The 23360-nt window shown below is 33.8% G+C and overlaps 1 protein-coding gene across 4 annotated transcripts in view; it reads left to right on the top strand.

Moving 5' to 3' along the window:
* Nucleotides 1-23360, top strand: part of LOC149802036 (serine/threonine-protein kinase atr-like) — a 305327-nt gene that overhangs the window by 23348 nt on the left and 258619 nt on the right. For all 4 annotated transcript variants that reach the window (XM_089956441.1, XM_089956438.1, XM_089956439.1 and 1 more), the window contains 7 exons: nucleotides 2657-2842; nucleotides 6252-6422; nucleotides 10060-10175; nucleotides 13466-13557; nucleotides 15802-15916; nucleotides 18080-18213; nucleotides 21245-21557. In XM_089956441.1, coding sequence (XP_089812567.1) covers nucleotides 2657-2842; nucleotides 6252-6422; nucleotides 10060-10175; nucleotides 13466-13557; nucleotides 15802-15916; nucleotides 18080-18213; nucleotides 21245-21557 — 1127 coding nt within the window. The remainder of the gene's footprint in view (nucleotides 1-2656; nucleotides 2843-6251; nucleotides 6423-10059; nucleotides 10176-13465; nucleotides 13558-15801; nucleotides 15917-18079; nucleotides 18214-21244; nucleotides 21558-23360) is intronic.

Below are 23360 nucleotides of genomic sequence, written 5' to 3'. Positions count from 1 at the left end.
TAGGAGATAAAAATAAAGCAGTCAGATTTAATATCACTCTAAATAACAGATAAGATAATGGAGATAAAGGTCTGCACACAATAATTTTTTACTTTGCCTAAGTCAATTTATAATGAAACATTTAGTATAGAAAAGAGTGGTGTTTTAAGCTAATTAGAAGATCAGTGAATCTTGAAATAGTAACATGTATGCATTGGATGTTTGGCCCCCAGGATGGCTGAGAGGTCTTAGGCACTCTCCATTACAGCAGAATGACATGTCACCCACCTTTGTCCACGTAAAAATAATAATAATAATAATAATAATAATACTAATAATAATGACTTTATTTAAAGAAAGGTAACACAATTAGGTAAGAACTAATCTAACTTGAGGCGCTCATATAAAAAGAAATTTATTTATTTTGGCTGCATCTCTTAAGTCATTGGATATATTGCTTTGGAAGAAGGAAATAGTGTGGGCTTTTCTAATTTTAACTGGAATAACTATTTTCTAATTTTAACTGGAATACTATTCTAGAGCAAAGTTACAGAGTATTGGAAACTTTTTAAAAATAATTCCTTATTTGGTTTGGGAATTTTATACTGTTTGGTAGACATGGATTGCAGGTGGGGAGTATGCCAGGTAGCCTGTACTGGAATAGTGATTGTAAATATTCAGGAGCACTATTATGAAATATCCTGTACATTAATTTGGCTTTTCTCAAATGGATTTGGTTGTAAATATGTAATATTTTTAACTTACCAGCTGACATTTCCATGCTTTTTTTCTGGATTGATATTCGCCCTTGCCACAGTGCTGAAACTATTCTTCTAAAAGTAGTTAATGACATTCTCTCTGCATTGGATAGCGGAAAGATTACAGTCCTCACCCTCCTTGATTTGTCTGCAGCATTTGACACAATAGACCATGATATATTACTTCTCCGTCTCCAGCATGTATTTGGCATTCATGATACAGCCTTACTGTGGTTCAAGTCCTACTTGGTCAACAGGACACAAATTGTATCTGCAAATGGAATACACTCCAGCCCAGTTGATCTATGTTGGGGTGTTCCACTGGGGTCTGTTCTTGGACCTGTTCTCTTCATTCTATACACTCAGCTGCTCTCAAGTGTCATAGATCATCATCCAGTGTCTCATCAATTGTACGCTGATGACACCTAAATATACAAATCTAGCCACCCAACTGAAGTTGATGCTATAATTCAGGGTGTAGAGAGGTGCATTTCTGATGTGAAATCATGGATGATATGTAACAAGCTGCAGATGAATGATGATAAAACTGAGGCCATTCTGATCACAACACAAAGACTTTCTCATTCACATCCTTTACCTCAAACAATAAATATCAGCAACACCAACATTAAATTCGCACAATCAGTATGAAACCTAGGTGTTACTCTGGACAGTACTGTCACATTGCACCAACATGTCATGAACATAGTCTGTGCATCTGTTTTAAGAAGTCTCTTGGTAGAATACTTTTCAATATTGAGGAGCCAATTAGTAGAGTCCTATCTATTCTGCTTGTGATGTCATGTGCTGGACTCTGGTTTGTATTTCAGACACATCTCTTGGAGGAAGGGGTGTTGAAATTGGTGTCTCAGTTGTGTGAGCTAATCGAACTGATGTTGACACATTTGTCTGAGCACTGGGAAATGCAGTTGTTGGTGCAGGCAACAGACTTGTCTGAACTGAGGGCCATGGGTGTACACTTATTGCTGTTGCAGGTGTAACATGACTGAGAGGGGGGTACTGTTGTTTGCAGTGCAGGATTACTTAGGGTATCACTTGATACTTGCATGGTCATTTTGCATTTTCTTTTGGCTGGTATTGGGATTGTCTGTATATGAGCATCTGATGTTGTTATTTGGGGATCTGTCTGAATTCCTCTTTCACATGAAGGTACTTATTTATTAATCCTTCACTGTGCTGACTTAATAGCATGTAACTGTAGTTTTAATTCTTCAGTTTTGGCCTCCAAGTTCCTAATTGTTTTTTGATGTACACACATGGAGAAATCATTATGGTTTAAGCCTTCACTGAAATAGTCATGATTTATGGAGCCTGATACTCTGGAGGGGTGTTAATTTTTTTGCCTGAGTCATCTAGGTCAACGATGTTAGGAGCTGTTTCATGTTTGGTACTACATCTAGTTACTGGTGTAGATGTCAGCATATAACTGCCTTTAGCATGGGGAACACATGAGTTCAAGTTGCAGACTAGGCCAATATGGGTATGTGACAAAGCTTGCCAGTATCTTACCATGGTGGTTCTTCCAGGGTTCTTTCTCCACAAGAAATACTGGTTGCCATGTGCTTTAAAAAAATTCATTAAAACCCACAAAACCACAGTAACTTTGTATGTTTTGTCAGAACTGTTGATAATAGACCAATTTTTAGTGTTGATATAGAAAACTATGGACAGTTGACCAAAATTATGGATTGGACTTCGTGAAACTACTGATCGACATCTGGCAGGGTTAACAGATATGGGGTTTGGACTGATTTTCCAGGTTGACATTGGAGAAAAATTGTATTAGAGACCTTGCTCATGTACCATCAGTGTTTGCTGTATAAAAGTATTAGTGATAATTTGATTAGTAACCTTTTTTCATATGCCCCTTTGTAAGTTCTATTCTGTGCTTATTTCAGTATCAGAATCCCTGGAGAAGAATGGGGAGGGCAGTGAGTGTTACATGCTGTTCCGCTGGTCCCAGTATTGTATGAAGGAGTGTCCAGACACCTTTGTTGCCCCATCCCCAGGGCATGGTGATAACACCCCCACCCTCACCCAGCTGAAAGAGGGACAATTATCAGATGAGGAAGAACTTGCACATGGTATAGGGGTATTCTTCCATGTATTGGATCTCAGATTAATGTCATGCAGTGTTCTTCCAAGAAAATGTTGAAATTATATTGGGTACCGGGATCTCGTATTTCATTGGGATTAGCAAGTAAACCTCTGCCTCGATAACTCGTGGACAGTGGTGTCCAAAAACACAAACCACAATGTAAACAAGGGCGCAAGGTACTGAAGGACCTTTGAAAATTTAAGAAAGGGGATACTGTCCTGGTTTTATATCGACTAGAAGATTGTGGGGGGGTGTTTAGTGCTCATTTTATATTTTCAGGTTTGAATAATTGTCAGTAAAATGCCTTTTCTAATGAAATTTTGAGAACATCACTTGTACCTCCAAAAAACACTATTATGTGACTGCTTTTTGCATGTCCGTGTGTTTAGATATGTGTGTTATTGTTGAGTCACAACAAAATAAGACTTAATGGTTTGATACTTGTTTTATAATCATGTTTGGAATAACTGTCATTAAAATGCCTTTTGTAGTGAAGTTGTTTGCTTTCATGTATAAATTAACTTTATTTTCAAAATGATTATCATTTAAATGGTTGTTAGAAACATTATTTCAAAAAATTTTAAACACGTGCACCAGCGAAAACATTGTGCATTACATCACTGGTTTTTGCATGTGAATGTGGATATATTAGAGAGCTATTGTTGAAAAATAATGAAACAAAATTTCCTTTATTTCAACAGCAAGGGACATTTAATTCAGCAGCCATCCATGTTTCAAGTTTCTAAAACATATTAGTAAAATACTGATGAGCTGTTAATGAAATTTCTGCTCATCCATGAGAAAACCTCAGTGCCAATTTTAAGTTCACCACAAACTTTGGAATTCACATCTCCATAATGAACCATGTCTGGGAAACAAAGCTTTTCACATATAAAATACTTCTTCACTTGGCTTCTCTTGCTGTCACATTTGTGAATTAGGACCATTGATTAATGTTAGATACTTTAATAATGTTACTTCCATGATGATATTTATAACAGTGTACATCTAGTCTGTTGAAATAAATTGACCTGACACTCTGTTGAGACAGCTAGCTTTTATATGGGTAGGATTTGCCTGCCTTTTAACATTTTTGGTTTCATTCCACATTTTTTTTTTATTTCATATAAAACAGGTAATTAATATGATCATAGGAAGCATGTCTACTTTTAATTGTTTGTGACAATACAACAAAAACTTCCACAAATCGAAGATCAAAGCACAGTCGTCACTTAATTTGGTTTTCAGAAATGCTTGTGAACATATCAGTGATGGTATATTGCCATTTTTCAAATTTGAATACCAAAGGGCATATATCATTTATGATGATTACACTGAAAGCAGATTAAAACATGGAGCTGAAACCTGAATTTCACTTGATAAAACATTAATTGAAGTTCTGCCTCCAGTAGGCTTTACTGATATTTTCTATGATCATAATATCAGTTATTTGCATTGCACTGGCTTCTAACAAGTTGCAAATTTCATGTTGAATTCAGTTTCTGGGCACTAACCATCATTTGCATTCCACAAGCAATACATCACAGTTTCATTTGAGTGCACTTTTGTTTCACATTTAATAAAAGGAGCCGATTCATTTGGTATATTCTGCATAAAAAATAATGGGCTCCATGCTTATGTTATAAACAGGTTTGTGAGTTATCCAAGCTCAAGCTGTTGAGGGAGAGGTGTAATTATTCGCAGATATTGGATAATGCATATGGATGTATTAATTAAAATTTTAACAGATTGAAAGTTTGTTTTCCCATTTTACCCAGATAATAGAAGGTACAAGTTATCAAGAAATAGTATATCTTGTCTTCATGCCTATCTAATATGAGTAGTATTATGTATATATAATTTATATTGTGTGTTGTCTTTTGTCCATTAATATTTGTTATGTATATCTAAATTGTGTGATTGACCTTGGCCAGTAATTGACTTGGGGCCCCGAGTGGCCGAGTGGTCTAAAGCGCTCTCCGTTATGGATCACTGCCATTTCACTTCTGTCTGCGTGGGTTCAAGCCTAGGATTCGGCCAATGTGGGTATGTGAGAAAGCTTGCCAGTAGCTTCTCGTGGGTTGGTGGTTCTTCCCAGGGTTTTCCCGGGCTCTTCCTCCACCATTAATACTGGCCGCCATGCATAGCCTATTGTGTGCTGAAAAATGGCGTTAAACCCCACAACAACAACAACAACAACATTAATTGACTTTAAGGCCTATGTAAAAAAAATCTTGTTATTTGTAAACAAAATATTACATATCTAACATTTCTCTATGATTTTAGATTATGTTTTAAGATCATTATCATTGGAGGTTTAGTATCTGATTTTAGGACATTAGTTTTTCCCTTGCAAATTCCTGACCCAGTTGACAGCTTAGAATGTTCTAGAAGAAGCTGTTTATGAATTTGGTGGGAAATTGATCCTCATCCTGACTCTGTTATTTTATTGATCCTTTTTATATTAATGTTGTTTACTTCAAAATTGCTCTTTCCTATTTTAACATCAGTCTTTAAAGGAGTCAGTTTTAGTTGTGTTTCAGTTAGTATTTGAGAGCTTTATTTATTTAGATTATTCACAGGAATTACAAAGTGCTTATTAATACTTCCAGGACTATATCACTATTTTGGGATTACTGTGAAATTCATTCAATGACATTTTGGAATATATCTTTGTGATACATCAAGACTATTGACTTATTAGCACATTCAAGATTATTGGTACATCAGTACATTCAAAATCGGAATTTGGTACACCATGTTTAGACATGTGATTGAACTTTCAGGACTGTCTGTGATTTTAGCAACAGTACTGTAATTTATTTGTTAAATTTTCACTTTGTATTATAGGGATCTAAACTATTCGTTGAATGTTTCAGAACTTGTTGGTTTTCACTCCTTTCTGTTATTTAAAGACCATGGAGTCATTACAGTAAGACTTTGTTTTAATTCTTGGTAATACATTATGTATATATATATAAATATAAATATATATATATATATATATATATATATATATATATATATATATATATATATATATATATATATATATATATATATATATATATGATATGTACTTGCATAAGGATCAGATTCAGAACTGTTTGCTTTGGCTGCTGAAGTCTGTGACTAGAGATGTATGGTAATAATACTGGTTTACCAGTTTACAGTGGTATTTTTCTGTGGTACATACCATGGTACTTTTTAAATGTACTGGTACATCATGAGGGAACAAACAGGAGTCTCATGTGATGTAAGATATAAGACTTGTGTTAGTGTTATTAATCCTCTTGTTTAGAATTAATGCAGCCTATACTCATAATCCCCTTGTTTGGAAATACTGTGGTAAGAAATAGGCAAGTCTGATGATTTTTTTTCTTTCTCGTTGGCAGGATTTTCGAGATGGTTCCTGTTTCGAGTGGTGCGACTTTTGGGTCATGCCAGCTGCAAAGATCTTCATCAGAAATGTCTGGATGTCATCCACCAGCTGTTTCGAACCATTCGCTCCAGAGAAGCCTACTGCTATGCAAGCTTGCTCAGAGAGATCATTCTTGCACTTGGAGGTAGTCAACCCACCAACCTTGAAAAGTATTTGATGAGGGATTTATACCCTGCCACAAATATGGGAAGGATCATAGAGTGTTATCTCACATCTGATCTTAAATCTGTTCATCCTGCCTTGGTTCAATTTGCCTTTTGATTAGTTTCTTAACTGTGTTTTTTGTAGTGCAGGATCATACAACTTTGTGTTTGGATGTATCATTTTTAACTCATCTTTACTCTTGAAATTCTTTAGCTCACCTCTAATCGTGGAATTTTTCTGCATCATTTTTCTTTTCTTTTGCCTATAGTGTTGGTATTGGCATAAATAAAATCATAAATGTGTACACACTCATTGAATGTTAACCGTTATTTCTTCCTTGGTCATAGGCAGCAGTTTTTAGTTGATTTTATGACACCTACAACCATGAGAGGGGGGCTGTAGGGGCTAAATTTGTACAAACATGTATATCAGTTTCACATCCACAGTTTAGTTTTTGCATTGCTCAGCTGTTTTGCATGCTGTATTAAACTTGGTGAGCAGATGCATCTTGATGTAGGTCACACTTCACTGACTTTGAATATTGTAGTCTGCGTTTATTTCTCATGTTCTGTTCATAATGGTATCATCAGAGTGCATGATTCTGTATATCAGGGTGGGCAAACTAGACGACCTTTGGGGGCCACAATGCTGGAGGCAATATTGGAAAGAGCAATCCATATATTTTGCAAACATCTAGAAAACATAAACATGAAGATGAGAATAGAGGATTTAAGAGAGTGGGAAGAGGAGTTTGTTTGAGTAATGGTAATATAAATTATTTGAACATTATTCAGATGCCACAAGCATAAAACTAGGTGATTGTATGCATCCCTGTTAGTATTACACATACCTACATTTAACATTATTCAGATGCCACAAGCATAAAACTAGGTGATTGTATGCCTCCCTGTTAGTATTACACTCATACCTACATTTAACATTATTCAGATGCCACAAGCATAAAATTAGGTGATTGTATGCATCCCTGTTAGTGTTACACTCATACCTACATTTAACATTATTCAGATGCCACAAGCATAAAACTAGGTGATTGTATGCATCCCTGTTAGTGTTACACTCATACCTACATTTAACATTATTCAGATGTCACAAGCATAAAACTAGGTGATTGTATGCATCCCTGTTAGTATTACACTCATACCTACATTTAACATTATTCAGATGCCACAAGCATCAATTACACTCCTGTTGTTGAATACTATTTTATCACAGATAAGTGTTAAAAAGTATAATTTCATTTGATAAATGTTGACAAAAATACTGAAGAACAAGAAATTTTGAATAGTTAAACATTTTATTAATTTGAGTCAAATAGATACTTTCTTAAACGATGCAGTTTTCATAAAAATAAAATAAGAAAAAATGCAAATAAAAAATATAGTGCTTTTACTGGGATTTGAATGTAAAACCTTTGGATTAGCGGATCAACCATCCACTGAATTTGTAGCAGTCAATAAAATTTATCATGTATAGACTAGTTTTTGAAACAGACTACTGTTCTATTTAAAACAGCTTGGCCAACATCATGTATATAGTGTAGTTTTTTATACAGACTATACTTTTCTGCTTCATTTGGCTTGAGCAGCATTTTTCCTTTTTGTGAAAAGGGTTTAGATGGCCCCACTTTACATTATTGCATATATTTTTTATCAGTTTTGAATATTCATTTTTTTCTGGAAAAAATCATTTTGTATACCTTTGATTGACTGACTGTACACTGCTTTCTGGAGCTAATTCATCAGACATTGTAGCCAGTATAGTGTACTTTCCGGTTTATGCAGACTGACTTTTTCTTTCTTTGGTACTTCACATTGTTCTGCCTTAAGAAATCTGTAAGAATTCTCATCTATTACAGCAATATCCAGAGTTGTTTTATCCTAAATATTTCACTTGCAGAGTATCTCTGCTCATGAAAGTTGTTTGTTTCAATATTCTGTTTGAAATACACAATCGTACATGGGATTAGTCTTTATGAGGCTATGATGATTTCTTCTGTGACATTTTCACTCATCCTTTTGACCTTGTCTTCAAGGTCATGGGCTTTGAGCAGTGTGTTAATTATGGACTTGATGTGCAGATACCGGCCTTATTCTTGAGAAAATGAAGAAAACAAAACATGAAATTCACTATATGGTTGCATACTTGAGTGCACTTGATGCACTTTTCATACATTTTTCTTATCGCTTAACAGTGATTATTTACACAAACTTTTTAAGTCTGGCATATTAACTTTGGGCATCATTAATCCATCTATTAACATTTACTTGTTAACTTTGTTGTTGTTGGTGAGATTTGCATGTAACTTTGCCTTATATATATGTATGTATGTATGTATATATATATATATATATATATATATATATATATATATATATATATATATATATATATTTATTTATTATCATGACTAGATGGTGTGTTATCACTCTTCTTGCCCTCATAGTCAGTCAAAGCAATGGACAACGTAATTCTGTAATTTGTATCATTATCCAGTGTATCATTGTCATATATCAAGACTATGAGCAAATCAACACTATTCCAGGCTATTATTATGTTAGCACTTTCAAGATTGGATTTCGTTTGGAACACCACTGAAATTTATTCAGAATACTCTTTTGGAATTGTGATAGAAATGTTTGGACGATTTCGGATTTCATTCACTATAATGTAAGTTCTTTTTAAACTTTCACTTTGTATTCTGGGGAAATAAATTATTGTTTGAATTATACAAAACCTGTTGATTTTCACTCCTCTCTATTACATAGTGACAATAATTCATGTACTGTTATTTTAATAGAATGCCCCCTCTTTTCTCCACAAAAATGAAATTCTTACCTTATCAGGGCTTATAAATCCGTGTTTATCCATATGGCATCTCCAAAATAATTAAAACAGTACATGAATAATCCAGCGATTATTAGAAAAATCAAAACAAGTTAATTTATGAACTTTTTCAGTCAAATAGTGATGTATGGTATTTAAAAAAATCAACAGAGACACCAGTAGCAGTTTATATGCATAATAAATTTGAAACAGCTCCATTTAAAAAACATTGTTGGTATCCACTTTACATAGATGTTGCTGGCTTGTTGCTAGGGTCAGAGTCCATTTTTAGACTGTTTTTGGCAGGATTTTTTAGTTGATGGTGCTAATGCTAATAGTCCTCGAATACCTCTATCCCCTTGGAAATTGCATCACCCCTAGGACATCTATTAGAATAACTGCAGTATTTGAAACTTGTCATACTGCTAAACAGCTTTTGACAATTTTCCACCACACAGAGTACAGTCATGCAGCGAGTGAAATGCCACACAATTCCAAATTTTGAACATTAAATTGTAGGTTTGATCTGGAAACATATATTTTGGGGGTAATCATTGACTATGTGTACCTTATGATCATATTGATAAGTGTAAATTGGTTTCAGATTCTTACAAAATTAAATACTCATTGAGAAAGCAGACTTGTTCCATTTGCTCAGTGGGTATAGTGAAATCCCAGACCATGCCTTCATCCAGTTTTGATTGTTGATATGGATCATGGACATGAAGAGTGGGCAGAATATATCATTCAAGAAAAATTCTTTTCTCTTTCAGACCTGGTACAGATCAATGATGTCATGTACAAGGAAGAGAAAGCAGTTCCTTGCAGGCTGGAGAGATTTCTTGTACCTACAGATACCGTTCTTAAAAGTCTTCAGGAACCGGCTAAGGTACTTGAAGAATTTATTTCAGATACAGTGCATGGAGATTTTTAATTTGTTTAACTTGAGTTGGATGACTTTCTCATAGACTAGGTATGGAAATGGTTGCAATTAGACTGATGTCAATTACATTATGTAACTTTCTCATAGACTAAGTATGGAAAGGATTGCAATTAGACTGATGTCAATTACATAATGTAACTTTCTCATAGACTAGGTATGGAAAGGGTTGCAATTAGACTGATGTCAATTACATTATGTAACTTTCTCATAGACTAGTTATGGACAGAGTTACATTTAGACTGATGTCAATTACACAGAATGTAACTTTCTCATGTCTAGGGAGAGAATGGTTGCATTTAAACTGATTTCAGTTACAGTATATAACTTTTTCATTGTCTATCAATAGAAAGGGTTGCATTTAGACTGATGTCATTTACACATTATGTAACTTTCTCATATCTAGAGATAGAAAGGGGTGCATTTAGACTGATGTCAGTTACACAGTAACTTTCTCATGTCTAGAGAGAGAAAGGGTTGCATTTAGATTGATGTCAATTACAGTGCATAGCATTATTATCATCTGTGGATGGAAATGGTTGCCTATAGGCCAATTACAGAATGTAACTTTCTCATTGTCTAGGGATGGAAATGGTCGCCTATAGGCCAATTACAAAACTTCTTATTAAATAATTGACAGGTCATAAAAATAGCATTGTGTATTGCACAAATCATGGCCAAATACTTCTGCATGAAATATGTGTCAGATAGATCATAAACAATGCTGAATAATCTTTACTTACATTTGGAGATCAATGAACAGGGTGCCAGATCAATTTAGTTAATGTAACAAAGAGGGACTTCATTATTATCTTGCAACAGTGATTCCTAACCATGTAACTTCTTAATACCAATGGGGGGAAAGGTCACACAAATTATTTGCAGTTCCCGCTATTTGTTGTACCCCATGTATATCTATTTTTAAACACAAAAAGTCAAATTAAATGTTTGTCAAAGTAAGTCTTGGTCATCCATTTTGCAGGTGATCTCCTTAAAGCCTTACTAAGGTAGATTTAGTGTTAGAATACAAGCATCTGTATGATTGAGATATGCATTTTTTTGTGCAGAAACTCGAGGGGCATAACAAATTGATCCATTAATTAGCAGTAACAGAAATTTATGGTGCATAACAACTATACATGCCAACCATTACGCTTTGGTGTAAAAAAAAAAATTCTGCATATTACATCTTGCGCTTGCTCGTATGTGGATTATGATTTTATGGTGCATTAAAAAAAAAAATTAAAGTAATAAAAGTTTGTTATTTTTGTCATCTCTTGAATCACATTCATCATATAAATTTGAGAATATTCTTAAAAAGAAGGCAGCTGCATAACAAAATTGTAAGAGTACATTTGTCCAACCTAGACGCGCTTTCCTTATTTTCTATTTATAGCAACTGTATATGACACATTTACAAGAACACAGATGGGCCTTTTTGATTTGAAACTTTGCCTGACAAAATCATTATATTGATAATATAGTACGTTAGTAGACCAGTCTACTTTTAAAGAAAATGGTGCCAGGTGTTAAGCAAAACTGGCATTAAGGGTTTGACTTGTGGATATTCAGTGACTGAAAAATATTAGAGCAGGTGGATCTTTTCAAACTTCAAAACTTGTCAGATAAAAAAAGGACAAATCAATACCATTTTGCAAATTTGAGAAGAAGAATGTCAGAGTGATGCAATACAGTACTGCGGTTTAGCACATCATCATGCTTATTGCAGAATTTGTGCACTTCATGATCATTCAGTCAAGTTAGACATGTAGACTTTTTAAAGTGATTGTTGATTATAATATTTGGTCATTATGTTTTGTGTTTGTATTTTGGTTCTAATCCAGATGGATTTTGCCATATGTGACAAGAATATTGACCAGCTGCAGAACCAGGTTAGAAGAAAAAATGTACCATATTTGCTGGCCTATGAGTTGATACGGAGTTTAAGTTGAAAGAGCAGATTTGGCAAATTTTCCATCCTTCATCCATGTATAAGTTGATGCCGAGTATAAGATGAGGCCAGATCAGTATCTCGGCTTTGTCTTTTTCACTTTGTTCCGTACAACATTGTGAATTTTATCCTACCTGTAACTCAGAAACCTTTCCGGTCTGGTTTCAATAAATGTAACTAAAAGTCCCTAATTTGTTTCATATGAAGTTATTTTAAATGTATTATGTACTTTAGCTACATATAATGGCACTGACTGGAAAATTTGTGGAGTTAGAGATGATAAAATTTGTCATGCTGTGTGGAATTAAACTATAATAGCTTCTGGTTTCATAAATATTAAAAGTATAAATGTATGCTATTTCATATTACCAGCAATAGGGAAACTGCATCATTGATGCTAAAATGCTTTTCCACATTTTTGGGGGTGGGTGGGGGCTTAGAGAGGTACAGAGAGAGATGCCTATTTATTCCCATGCATTTTTCTTCTTACACTCATGATCAAAATAAAATATGGCCTGATACATATTAGAGATTCCAGGTCTTTGTGGGTTTTTTCTTCACCTTATTGCCCCTGTTTAGATGAAGCTTTTGTCAAAGAGAGAAAAAATGAATAAGTTAAATAGTAAATGTGACCAATGAAAATACATACCATACTCCTTCAGGGTTTCAGTATTCGCAATAGTTATATCCATACAGACAACATTTACTAGGTTAAATCCCAAGAGTGACCATTTTGCATGATGTTTAATTTTGTTTGCAATTATAGTAACCTCTCCAAAACCACTCCAGTGGCCTAGAGGTTAGAGCATCCACCTGGGATGCAGGAGGTTGTGGGTTCGAACCTCAACAGAGTCATGCCAAAGACTTACAAAAAAATGGTTTTTACAGCTTCCTCGCTTGACGCAAAACATTAAGAGGTTAGTGTTAGGACTGGTCGACCTGGTGTCAGGATAATGTGACTGGAAAGGGTCTTGGGTTCCAATAAGGCCCTTATCATACAAGATAATGCTGCTGGATGATGTTAAGGCTTTATATTTCAATGACTGGTTCAGCTTAGATAAAACATTGAACCTGAGTGGTCTTTTGATCCAATCAACCAGCAAATGGGAGGGTTTGTCACAGTCCATAGGAGGTTTATAAAGTCGTTTTCCAATTTCCTGCACCCAAAGATTATTTTTAGCACCACCATCTGGAGAGTTGTGAACATAAATTGTTAAAATTTATTGCATAAATTAATGCATAAGTTCAATAACTAATTAATCTACATGTTTCTTTTCTTTTGTTTCAGAGGTTGCAGGAAAATGCTGATCTTAATTTGAGTATAGTGAATATAGATATCCCAGATGTCGACGTCTGTGATCTTCTGATGCTAAACCTCACGTAAGAATAATTTAAGTACCTTATTTGCTCGTATTATGTACGTCTCGCAGCAAGTCACATAGACTCACATTGGCTGTCATATTATGAGCCACCCAGGATCTGTATTGCTTGTGATATTTTGCTCTTTAAGCATAAAATTAAATGTTTTATACAAGATTGTGAATTTTTTTTAGAAAGTTTAACAATGTAATTCTAAACATAAGTCAGAAAAAATTCACATTGTTGGATTGTCTGTCCATACATGTAGAACTGTGACAGAAATCCACAGCATGTGAGAAAATAATCTGTACGAAATGGTCAACCCGTACCAGTACATTGAAAGAAGTAGGATTCTATACAGACATTGAAAGCAGTAGGATTTTATACAGACATTGAAAGAAGTAGGATTCTATACAGACATTGTAAGAAGTAGGATTTTATACAGACATTGAAAGAAGTAGGATTCCATACAGACATTGAAAGAAGTAGGATTCTGTAAAGACATTGAAAGCAGTAGGATTTTATACAGACATTGAAAGAAGTAGGATTTTATACAGACATTGAAAGAAGTAGGATTTTATTCAGACATTGAAAGAAGTAGGATTTTATACAGACATTGAAAGAAGTAAGATTTTATTTAGACATTGTAAGAAGTAGGATTTTATACAGACATTGAAAGAAGTAGGATTCCATTCAGACATTGAAAGAGGTAGGATTCTATAAAGACATTGAAAGCAGTAGGATTTTATACAGACATTGAAAGAAGTAGGATTTTATACAGACATTGAAAGAAGTAGGATTTTATACAGACATTGAAAGAAGTAAGATTTTATACAGACATTGAAAGAAGTAGGATTTTATACAGACATTGAAAGAAGTAGGATTTTATTCAGACATTGAAAGAAGTAGGATTCTATACAGACATTGAAAGAAGTAGGATTTTATACAGACTTTGAAAGAAGTAGGATTTTATACAGACATTGAAAGAAGTAGGATTTTATACAGACTTTGAAAGAAGTAGGATTCTATAAAGACATTGAAAGAAGTAGGATTTTATACAGACATTGAATAAAGTAGGATTTTATACAGACATTGAAAGCAGTAGGATTCCATACAGACATTGAAAGCAGTAGGATTTTATACAGACATTGAAAGAAGTAGGATTCTATACAGACATTGAAAGCAGTAGGATTTTATACAGACATTGAAAGAAGTAGGATTCTGTACAGACATTGAAAGAAGTAGGATTCCATACAGACATTGAAAGAAGTAGGATTTTATACAGACATCGAAAGAAGTAGGATTCTATACAGACATTGAAAGAAGTAGGATTCCATACAGACATTGAATAAAGTAGGATTTTATACAGACATTGAAAGCAGTAGGATTTTATACAGACATTGAAAGAAGTAGGATTTTATACAGACATTGAAAGAAGTAGGATTCTGTACAGACATTGAAAGAAGTAGGATTCCATACAGACATTGAAAGAAGTAGGATTTTATACAGATATTGAAAGAAGTAGGATTCTATACAGACATTGAAAGAAGTAGGATTCCATACAGACATTGAAAGAAGTAGGATTTTATACAGACATTGAAAGCAGTAGGATTTTATACAGACATTGAAAGAAGTAGGATTTTATACAGATATTGACAGAAGTAGGATTCTGTACAGACATTGAAAGAAGTAGGATTTTATACAGACATTGAAAGCAGTAGGATTTTATACAGACATTGAAAGCAGTAGGATTCCATACAGACATTGAAAGAAGTAGGATTTTATACAGACATTGAAAGAAGTAGGATTCCATACATACATCGAAGATCTAGATATAACAGAATGTGTCCGATTACTTTCATTAAATTGTAGATATATTGCCATAACTTGGGAAGTGGTAAGCATCAATCTCATTATTCAGAAATCTTTTAGTATTTCTAAACTTACAAAGCCCAGTATGTAAGTTAAGCATTGGAAAAAAATAATTGTCAGCATGGTACGTTCTGATATTTTTTTGCTTTCATCCTCAAAATGCATCCTTATCTTAAAATTAATTAATATTATCATTTTTTAATCAATAATCTTGTCAAATATGGCCATTTATTAACTCCACTTTCCAAAGAATATGTAGTGCTGTTACCTGGCAATTGCAGTGTAGGCGGAGTCTGTTGTTGAACCTTTTGGACAAGTTGTAATTGCCTAAATTGTTTGTATCTGTTCTTTTGCTGATATCTTGTGTTTGGTCATTCATTTCATTGGATGTAGGAAGTTGCTGTGTCATGATGCAGGAGATATACTCTTCTATTGTGCTGCTCAGCTGCCAGGCGTCTGGGGAATCATGAGCTATCATATACACCATGGAGATGCAGAACTTAAAACAGTATGTATATTCAGCATATATTGGTGATTTTGGAATGAGTCATGGTAGTGTAGTCATTAGGGCAGCTCATAGTCACTGCATAATGTCATAGATGCATCATATTAAACTGGTGTCTCCTTATTTTATGAGGTACCCAGATCACAAATTTATTGATGCAACAAAAAATGAGTCACTTGTAATGCAGAAAATTACTCCTACCTTCTGTTTCCTTTTGTTAGCTGATACTTTGTTAGCGAAAAGAGAAAGAGAAGCTTAGTTCCTTGTTGATGGAAATTGTGTTACTGGTCATCAAAAGAAGCAGTTGTATGCACATTGGTTTAACATAATAATAGATGTGCTTCATGAACCACTTGGTATTTGTTGGCTGAATTGGGTTCATTTGATGTAGAGGACTCACTCATGGTGAAGGATCTTTGCCAGTTTGTTATGTGCTCATACTGGCAGTAGTACATCCATATTGTCTTAACCTCCATTCAAGTAATCACGCTCTCTTGTCAGCATAGTTTTGCTCTTTTGTATTACTTTGGGTATTTGTAGAGGTTAAACCATGAAATTATATAAACAAATATAAATACCCATCATAATGTATTTTTTTGTTTACAAAACTATGTAATAAATAAAACCACAGTAATCTTTTTCCGTCTGTGTCCACACTGATTCAAGACCATCACAGGGCCGTACCCAGATATAAACTTTCTCTAACATCGTATTCCATGTCCAGAGCGAGGAGGTAAGGAAATTGGGTTTCACAGAGGCAAACCTTTTGCCAGGGTAGAGATCGTGACCATAATACTGGCGAGAACATTCATTTTCAACCCAGCTCCTCTTTCTGGCAGCCATCATATAGAAAATAATGCCATGCCCATGCAGCCTTATTCTGATACCTTGGTTAGAGGGGTCATCAACACTTACCAGTGAGTAGAAGAGACCCTTTCTTGACCATCCATGGCTCATGCTAGAAATAAACACCCCTTCACAGCACTACCCTACTGGAGTTTTATTCCAGGCTTTTTTAAGATTCAAACTTAGCCAGTGTGTCTGGATACTATGATAACAGCACAGGTACCCCAAAATTGGTCCCCAGTGTCATTCAGGAGGAAGCCTTTCAGGTCAGAAGTACAGGGTGAGCACCCCTTTGTAGCATGACAGGAAATCCCATATTTCACTTTTATTTTGTCTTAGATTCCTTATTGACAAGATCAGTATTATTGCATACCATCCAAGTTCTTCATTCATCCAGGCATGGAGTTCAAAACTTCATTGTTTTGAGTTTGTCTCTTTTATAGAATGTCACTTGAAGATCAACTCAATAGTGTCCTCCATTACTTGGAGAGTCACTTCTTATCCTGGGAATATTTTTACCTCTTGTGTCTTCTAAATCCAGTCATGATTCCACCTGCTCTGTACTGAATCATAAGACTCCAGAAGATCCCATTCTCATTCCAGTGATGGTCAAACTTTGCCTACCAGACCCAAGGGGCAAAGTTGCAAAAGTAGCGTCATGCCCATCTCCTGCCTGGTGTTTTTTTTTCAGTGAGCAGTTTTTTACCCCTTCATGAGTACTATGCATATCAAGTGCTTGGAGATGTACCCTATAGTGAATACCTTTTGATTGAGGCATATATTTGTAAAGGGCAATCTCATTTTCCTGTCATATCCACTGTCATAAGTTAATTAAGAAGGCAAGAGAACCAAATTCCATACTTCACCTTGTTTCAAATTTTTTAAAGAGGAAAATCATGTCTTCTCCATGCCTACTAGAACAATACCATATGTTAACCCTTGCCCATATCTCACACAGAACTTGGAATTGCTGCACATGCACTAGGAAACTGCGGACAGGCCAATTTCAGCTTAAAGGGATGTAACTCACTCCACTTCTCACCTGTTCTAAGATAATTAAGATACGGTAACACATTTGAAGAGCACATAAGGTGATGGATATACACTTAGTATATTAGGAGATAAGTATTACTGCAGAAACATTTTACTTCCTAAATATTTTTCTACAACTATTTTGGGGTTTTGAATGCATGAGCTTATCCTTAATTAAAATCAAGATGACCAAAGGATTTGATGACTTCAGCTTTATTAGGGGTTATGTTTTACATTGTATCCTTCATAGGTTCATATATTTCATCTTTTTCTCTTTTATTTATTCAGGAATCTTTGAAAGTGGTTACAGTACTTGTGGAGCATTTTGAGTGTCCACCTTTGCGAGCGGTGGATTACTTCCTGGCCTGCATGGTTGCACTACTAGATCTCATGTGCTCTGGCTGCAGGGACACATCTAAGGAGTATGTACCCATAACATGCTTGGCTTTTTCAAATGAAATGCAAAAATTTTTATGGTTCATCAGAGGTGATTGGGGGAATTATTGTACATTTTTTTGTGAAGAATCTACATTAAAATTTATAATGGTGAATTTCAGGAAAATAGATCATGTTTATTTAAAATTTAACCAGTCTACCTTCTGAATGGTGAACCTTGACTCGAGTGGACACCATGAATACCATGCGAGTTACTATTGACAGTGGAACACATTCTTGTTCAGTGTGTCAATTTCCATGCTGTGATACAGAAGCATTTGGATATCAACTGCATGAAGAAACTGTGATGATTTACCACCTGGGATAATCATTTTTGTTGTTTAAGGAATGTGGTTTAAATTAAAAAAATTGATATCTATGAAGCATTTGATGTCTGTTATCTTTATATTTTATTTTTTATACAATATTTCAAATTTTGTATGTTTTGTATTTTATCTTGTACTTGATGTTCACATTTTGGAAGGGTTTTACTTCCTAATTTTTGTGCAATTCATTTTTACAATTTTGAACATTTACCTCTAGTTGGTACCATATAGCCACTACTGTGCTGATGTGTTGTAAAGCACTAATACATACATCACTATAATGAGACTTTTGATCTGTGCTCTAACTGTAAGCAACCTTTTCTTCCATGTTTATGTTCTACTACAATTCTGCAGTGTATATGGGACTAAATTTTTATCTTTCAAGTCACATCATTTGACTAAACTAAAATTTAGACTTTTACCTCCCTTTTTTGGACTGTTATTTATACGTAGTGGCACCATGAATTATTTTGTGAAAAATCACATTTACTAATGTTTTACATTGTGTTATTTATTTATGAATTAAATTGTTGAGTTTATTGTCTTATAGCCATTCATTGTTACCAATTTACCTTGTTGATAAACAGCACATCTGTTTAATTGCATTTATCAGTTAATTCATATGATATTTATCAATCGATTCATATAACATTTATCAATTAATTCATATGGCATTTATAATTTAATGTTTCATATGGCATTTATCAATTAACTTGTGGCATTTATCAATGAATTCATATGACATTTATCAATTAATTCATATGACATTTATCAATGAATTCATATGACATTTATCAATTAATTCATATGGCATTTATCAATTCTTTCATATGGCATTTATCAATTCTTTCAATTTTTTTATTCACTTCTGTTCATGGGTTTTAACATTAATGGATTCATGTTTGCTTAAAAGTGCATAACAAAAGAGACCCATTGAAAATAATAAGCCTCACTTCATCCTAAGCATATCTGATAAATCAGTTGCTGACCATAATGCCATATTTTTAAAGTAAGGACAAATTTATTTCCTTAAAATGATTGAATCCAAAATATTACTTGCCGTATTTCATGTAATTTTGCGTACCTTTTAATTTTGTGTACACAATCCAGTTACCAAACTAATAATTATTTAAATGTATCATACTTTTTTGTACATATCACTTTGTGTTTTTTTAAAATCCTTTTAAATTTAGCTCTCTTATGGTCACTACAATATCTACTGGTGTTTATTAACAACTGGACAAATGCCTTCACAGAACATAATCCTTAATTATTGAAAATTAGTTCTCCTTATTAAGTCTGTCACCGTAAAAAAACACCACATGCGTTTTAAAATGTTTGGAAGCTCTAAGGTGTTTTCTTATCCAACAAATATTATATCTGAGTACATGCTAAAGTGAAAACAACATACCAATAATGAACTAGTATTATTGTTTCATTGTAGTCATACAAAAATAAATTATAAAAACTATGTCATTTTCTATTGTCAATTTGAAAATCACAGACTCTGTTAAATTGATTTGTACGTATGCAGTCTTTTAAGTGCTTGTACTGTTTTGATTTGGATATAATTAACATTTTGTTATGAATCTATTCTACAATATACCCCACTATTGTTATTTTTATTGGTGAGTTTGAATAAATAAGTTATGTGTATGATCACTGGTCTTGACAACATCTGCTGTATGGACAATGGCCTCAATAACACATTGACAGATTTTCATTTCCCTAAAGAGAGCCTTATTTCCCTACTGGCAGCCTTACTGATTTGACCTCTTCTGTCAAATTTTGCTCTCTATCTGGTTTCAACTGGAATAACCAAAGCTCTAAGACTATATAATTAGCATGGAAATAACACTGCATAGCCATGTGGTTATTGTAACAATGTATATCATAATTAAACGCGAATGATTGTTGATTTAGAGGTATTTATTAATAATGGAATGTAGTTGTGTTCTAATACACGCGGATTATCACTATTGTCAGGTGTGACTGGAAATAGTCTTTTTTTCTTCTTTGCAAAAGCTACAAATAAAAACTGCCCTGAATAAATAGGGTCTTGTACTCTGAAAAATTTTGTTTATCTCTCTCACACACACATGCATGCTCACGCACATTAACTAAAACATGTTTTTAATTTTTTTATATTTTTTATTGTAATTAGAAAATGAGGTGGTTGTTGCTCTAAGAATACAAGTTGCACTTTGTTTCTTGACAACGTGGACTCGTATCGAAGTGTACAATTTACCAATAAACAATACCCATACATGTTCAGGCCATTTTAATCATTTTGTCACATTACACAACAGCTACAAAGAAATATGTTCTAACTGCAAACAAGCTTGCACTCTGAGACATTATGCTCTCTCTTTCTCTCTATCTCTCACTAAAAACAAAACAAAAATCTTTCTGAGTACCTTTTTTTAAAATTGTAATTGGATTCTTGAAAGCAGAATGAGACTGAAAATATGATTAGTTCGTATGTTTGTACCGTTAGGTTGTTGAGTAGCATGTGTTCCGTAGAACTTGTTCGGGTACAATACCTTTATTTTTCATACACAGTCACTACCACATAATGATAACTATTTATTTTACATATAATTTTTCGTACAATGAAATTAATAATTATTTTTTTGAGTAAGAAGAATTACATGAAACACGGTACTTGCTTACTGCATTCCTTAATTAACAGGCAGGTCAGGGATCTCGAAGCAGCAGCTGCAGCCACATTTGATGCCCTGATTTCAGGAAACCAACTAGAAGACAAGAAGCTATTTAGTTCTGCAAACATGCAGTATATTTTAATGCACCTTGCAGAAATTTTACGTGATAAAGGCTTGTCTTCCCTCCAGACTGAAGATCTCCGTCATTCCATTTCTCGACTCATTATCCATATTGAGGATTCTTTACCACTTTCCATTCTCTTGGGAAAGGCCTTTAAACCATCTCGCAGTCAAGTGGTCGCTGCTTTCCTTTGTGAAATAGGATATTCAGATAATGTGCAGGTAATTTTTGTTTTCTTTATTGTACATCATGTCTGTCTTTGTACATTCAGTTTTTTTCTGCAATTTAATTGTACTTGTTGAATGTGTCTGTGCTAGCACTCTTCCTTGTACAGTCATTTTTTTCCCCTGTAATTTAATTGTACTTGTTGAATGTGTCTATATTAGCACTGTACAGATTGCAAGGTGCTTTTGGTTCCGGCAGTGAAACAGAGGTTTTGGAAACATCATGTAGTGTGTACTTGCTGATGTATAACTCTGACATGTAACATAGACCAAGATCATTTCTGCGTAAAATTTATTTTATGTTTAGGTTGTCTAACAAGATTGATTGAGAATAATGTATTTTTTGTTTAGGTTGTCTAACAAGATTGATTGAAAATAATTTAGTTTTTGTTTAGGTTGTCTAACAAGATTGATTGAGAATAATTTAGTTTTTATTTAGGTTGTCTAACAAGATTGATTGAGAATAATTTAGTTTTTGTTTAGGTTGTTTAACAAGATTGATTGAGAATAATTTAGTTTTTGTTTAGGTTGTCTAACAAGATTGATAGAGAATAATTTACTTTTTGTTTAGGTTGTCTAACAAGATTGATAAAGAATAATTTATTCTTTGTTTAGTTTGTCTAACAAGATTGATTGAGAATAATTTATTCTTTGTTTAGGTTGTCTAACAAGATTGATAGAGAATAATTTATTTGGAATGATTTCATCAGCCAGTTTAACCTATTGCAGTCAGCACTCGTTACAGTGAATAAACTAGCTTCCATTCATTTTGTCAGTTTAATCTATTGCAGTCAGCACTCATTACAGTGAATAAACTAGCTTCCATTCATTTTGTCAGTTTGACCTATTGCAGTCAGCACTCATTACAGTGAATAAACTAGCTTCCATTCATTTTGTCAGTTTAACCTATTGTAGTCAGCACTTGTTACAGTGAATAAATTAGCTTCCATTCATTTTGTCAGTTTAACCTATTGCAGTCAGCACTCGTTACAGTGAATAAACTAGCTTCCATTCATTTTGTCAGTTTAACCTATTGCAGTCAGCACTCATTACAGTGAATAAATTAGCTTCCATTCATTTTGTCATTGTAATGAATCTACCATAGTTAGGATCTTGTTTTTAATTTATTGACATTATTGTAGTCATCTTATTGTTTTCAGAACAGTGTGTAAATGAGCAAATAGGGTATGAATGAGAAAATCGTGTAAATGAGAAAAAGGAAAAAAATATACATCAGTAATTTATACATATGAATATATTTATTGTAAGATATGTTTTTTCAAATTTTCTTAGGTTTTTCAAAACTGCCTTTTGCTGCAGATGTTTATATCTTTTTTATGGCATTTTATAAAATTCCTAAAATGTATGTCCTTTAAAGGAGCATATAAAGGAAATGTGTATGTTTAATGCTAGAAATGTGTATGTTTAATGTTAGGAATGTGTATGTTTATTGCTAGGAATGTGTATGTTTAATGCTGGGAATTAGTATGTTTAATGCTAGGAATGTGTATGTTTATTTGCTGGGAATGTGTATGTTTAATGCTAGGAATGTGTATGTTTATTGCTAGGAATGTGTATGTTTAATGCTGGGAATTTGTAAGTTTAATGCTAGGAATGTGTATGTTTATTGCTAGGAATTTGTATGTTTAATGCTGGGAATGTGTATGTTTATTGCTAGGAATGTGTATGTTTAATGCTATGAATGTGTATGTTTAATGCTATGAATGTGTATGTTTATTGCTAAGAATGTGTATGTTTAATGCTGGGAATGTGTATGTTTAATGCTAGGAATGTGTATAT

Source organism: Sinohyriopsis cumingii, chromosome 4, assembly GCF_028554795.1.
Source record: "Sinohyriopsis cumingii isolate HCF-2022 chromosome 4, ASM2855479v2, whole genome shotgun sequence".
Classification (NCBI taxonomy): domain Eukaryota; kingdom Metazoa; phylum Mollusca; class Bivalvia; order Unionida; family Unionidae; genus Sinohyriopsis; species Sinohyriopsis cumingii.
The sequence above is the reverse complement of the archived record's forward strand: the minus strand, read 5'-3'. Positions and strand labels throughout refer to the sequence as shown.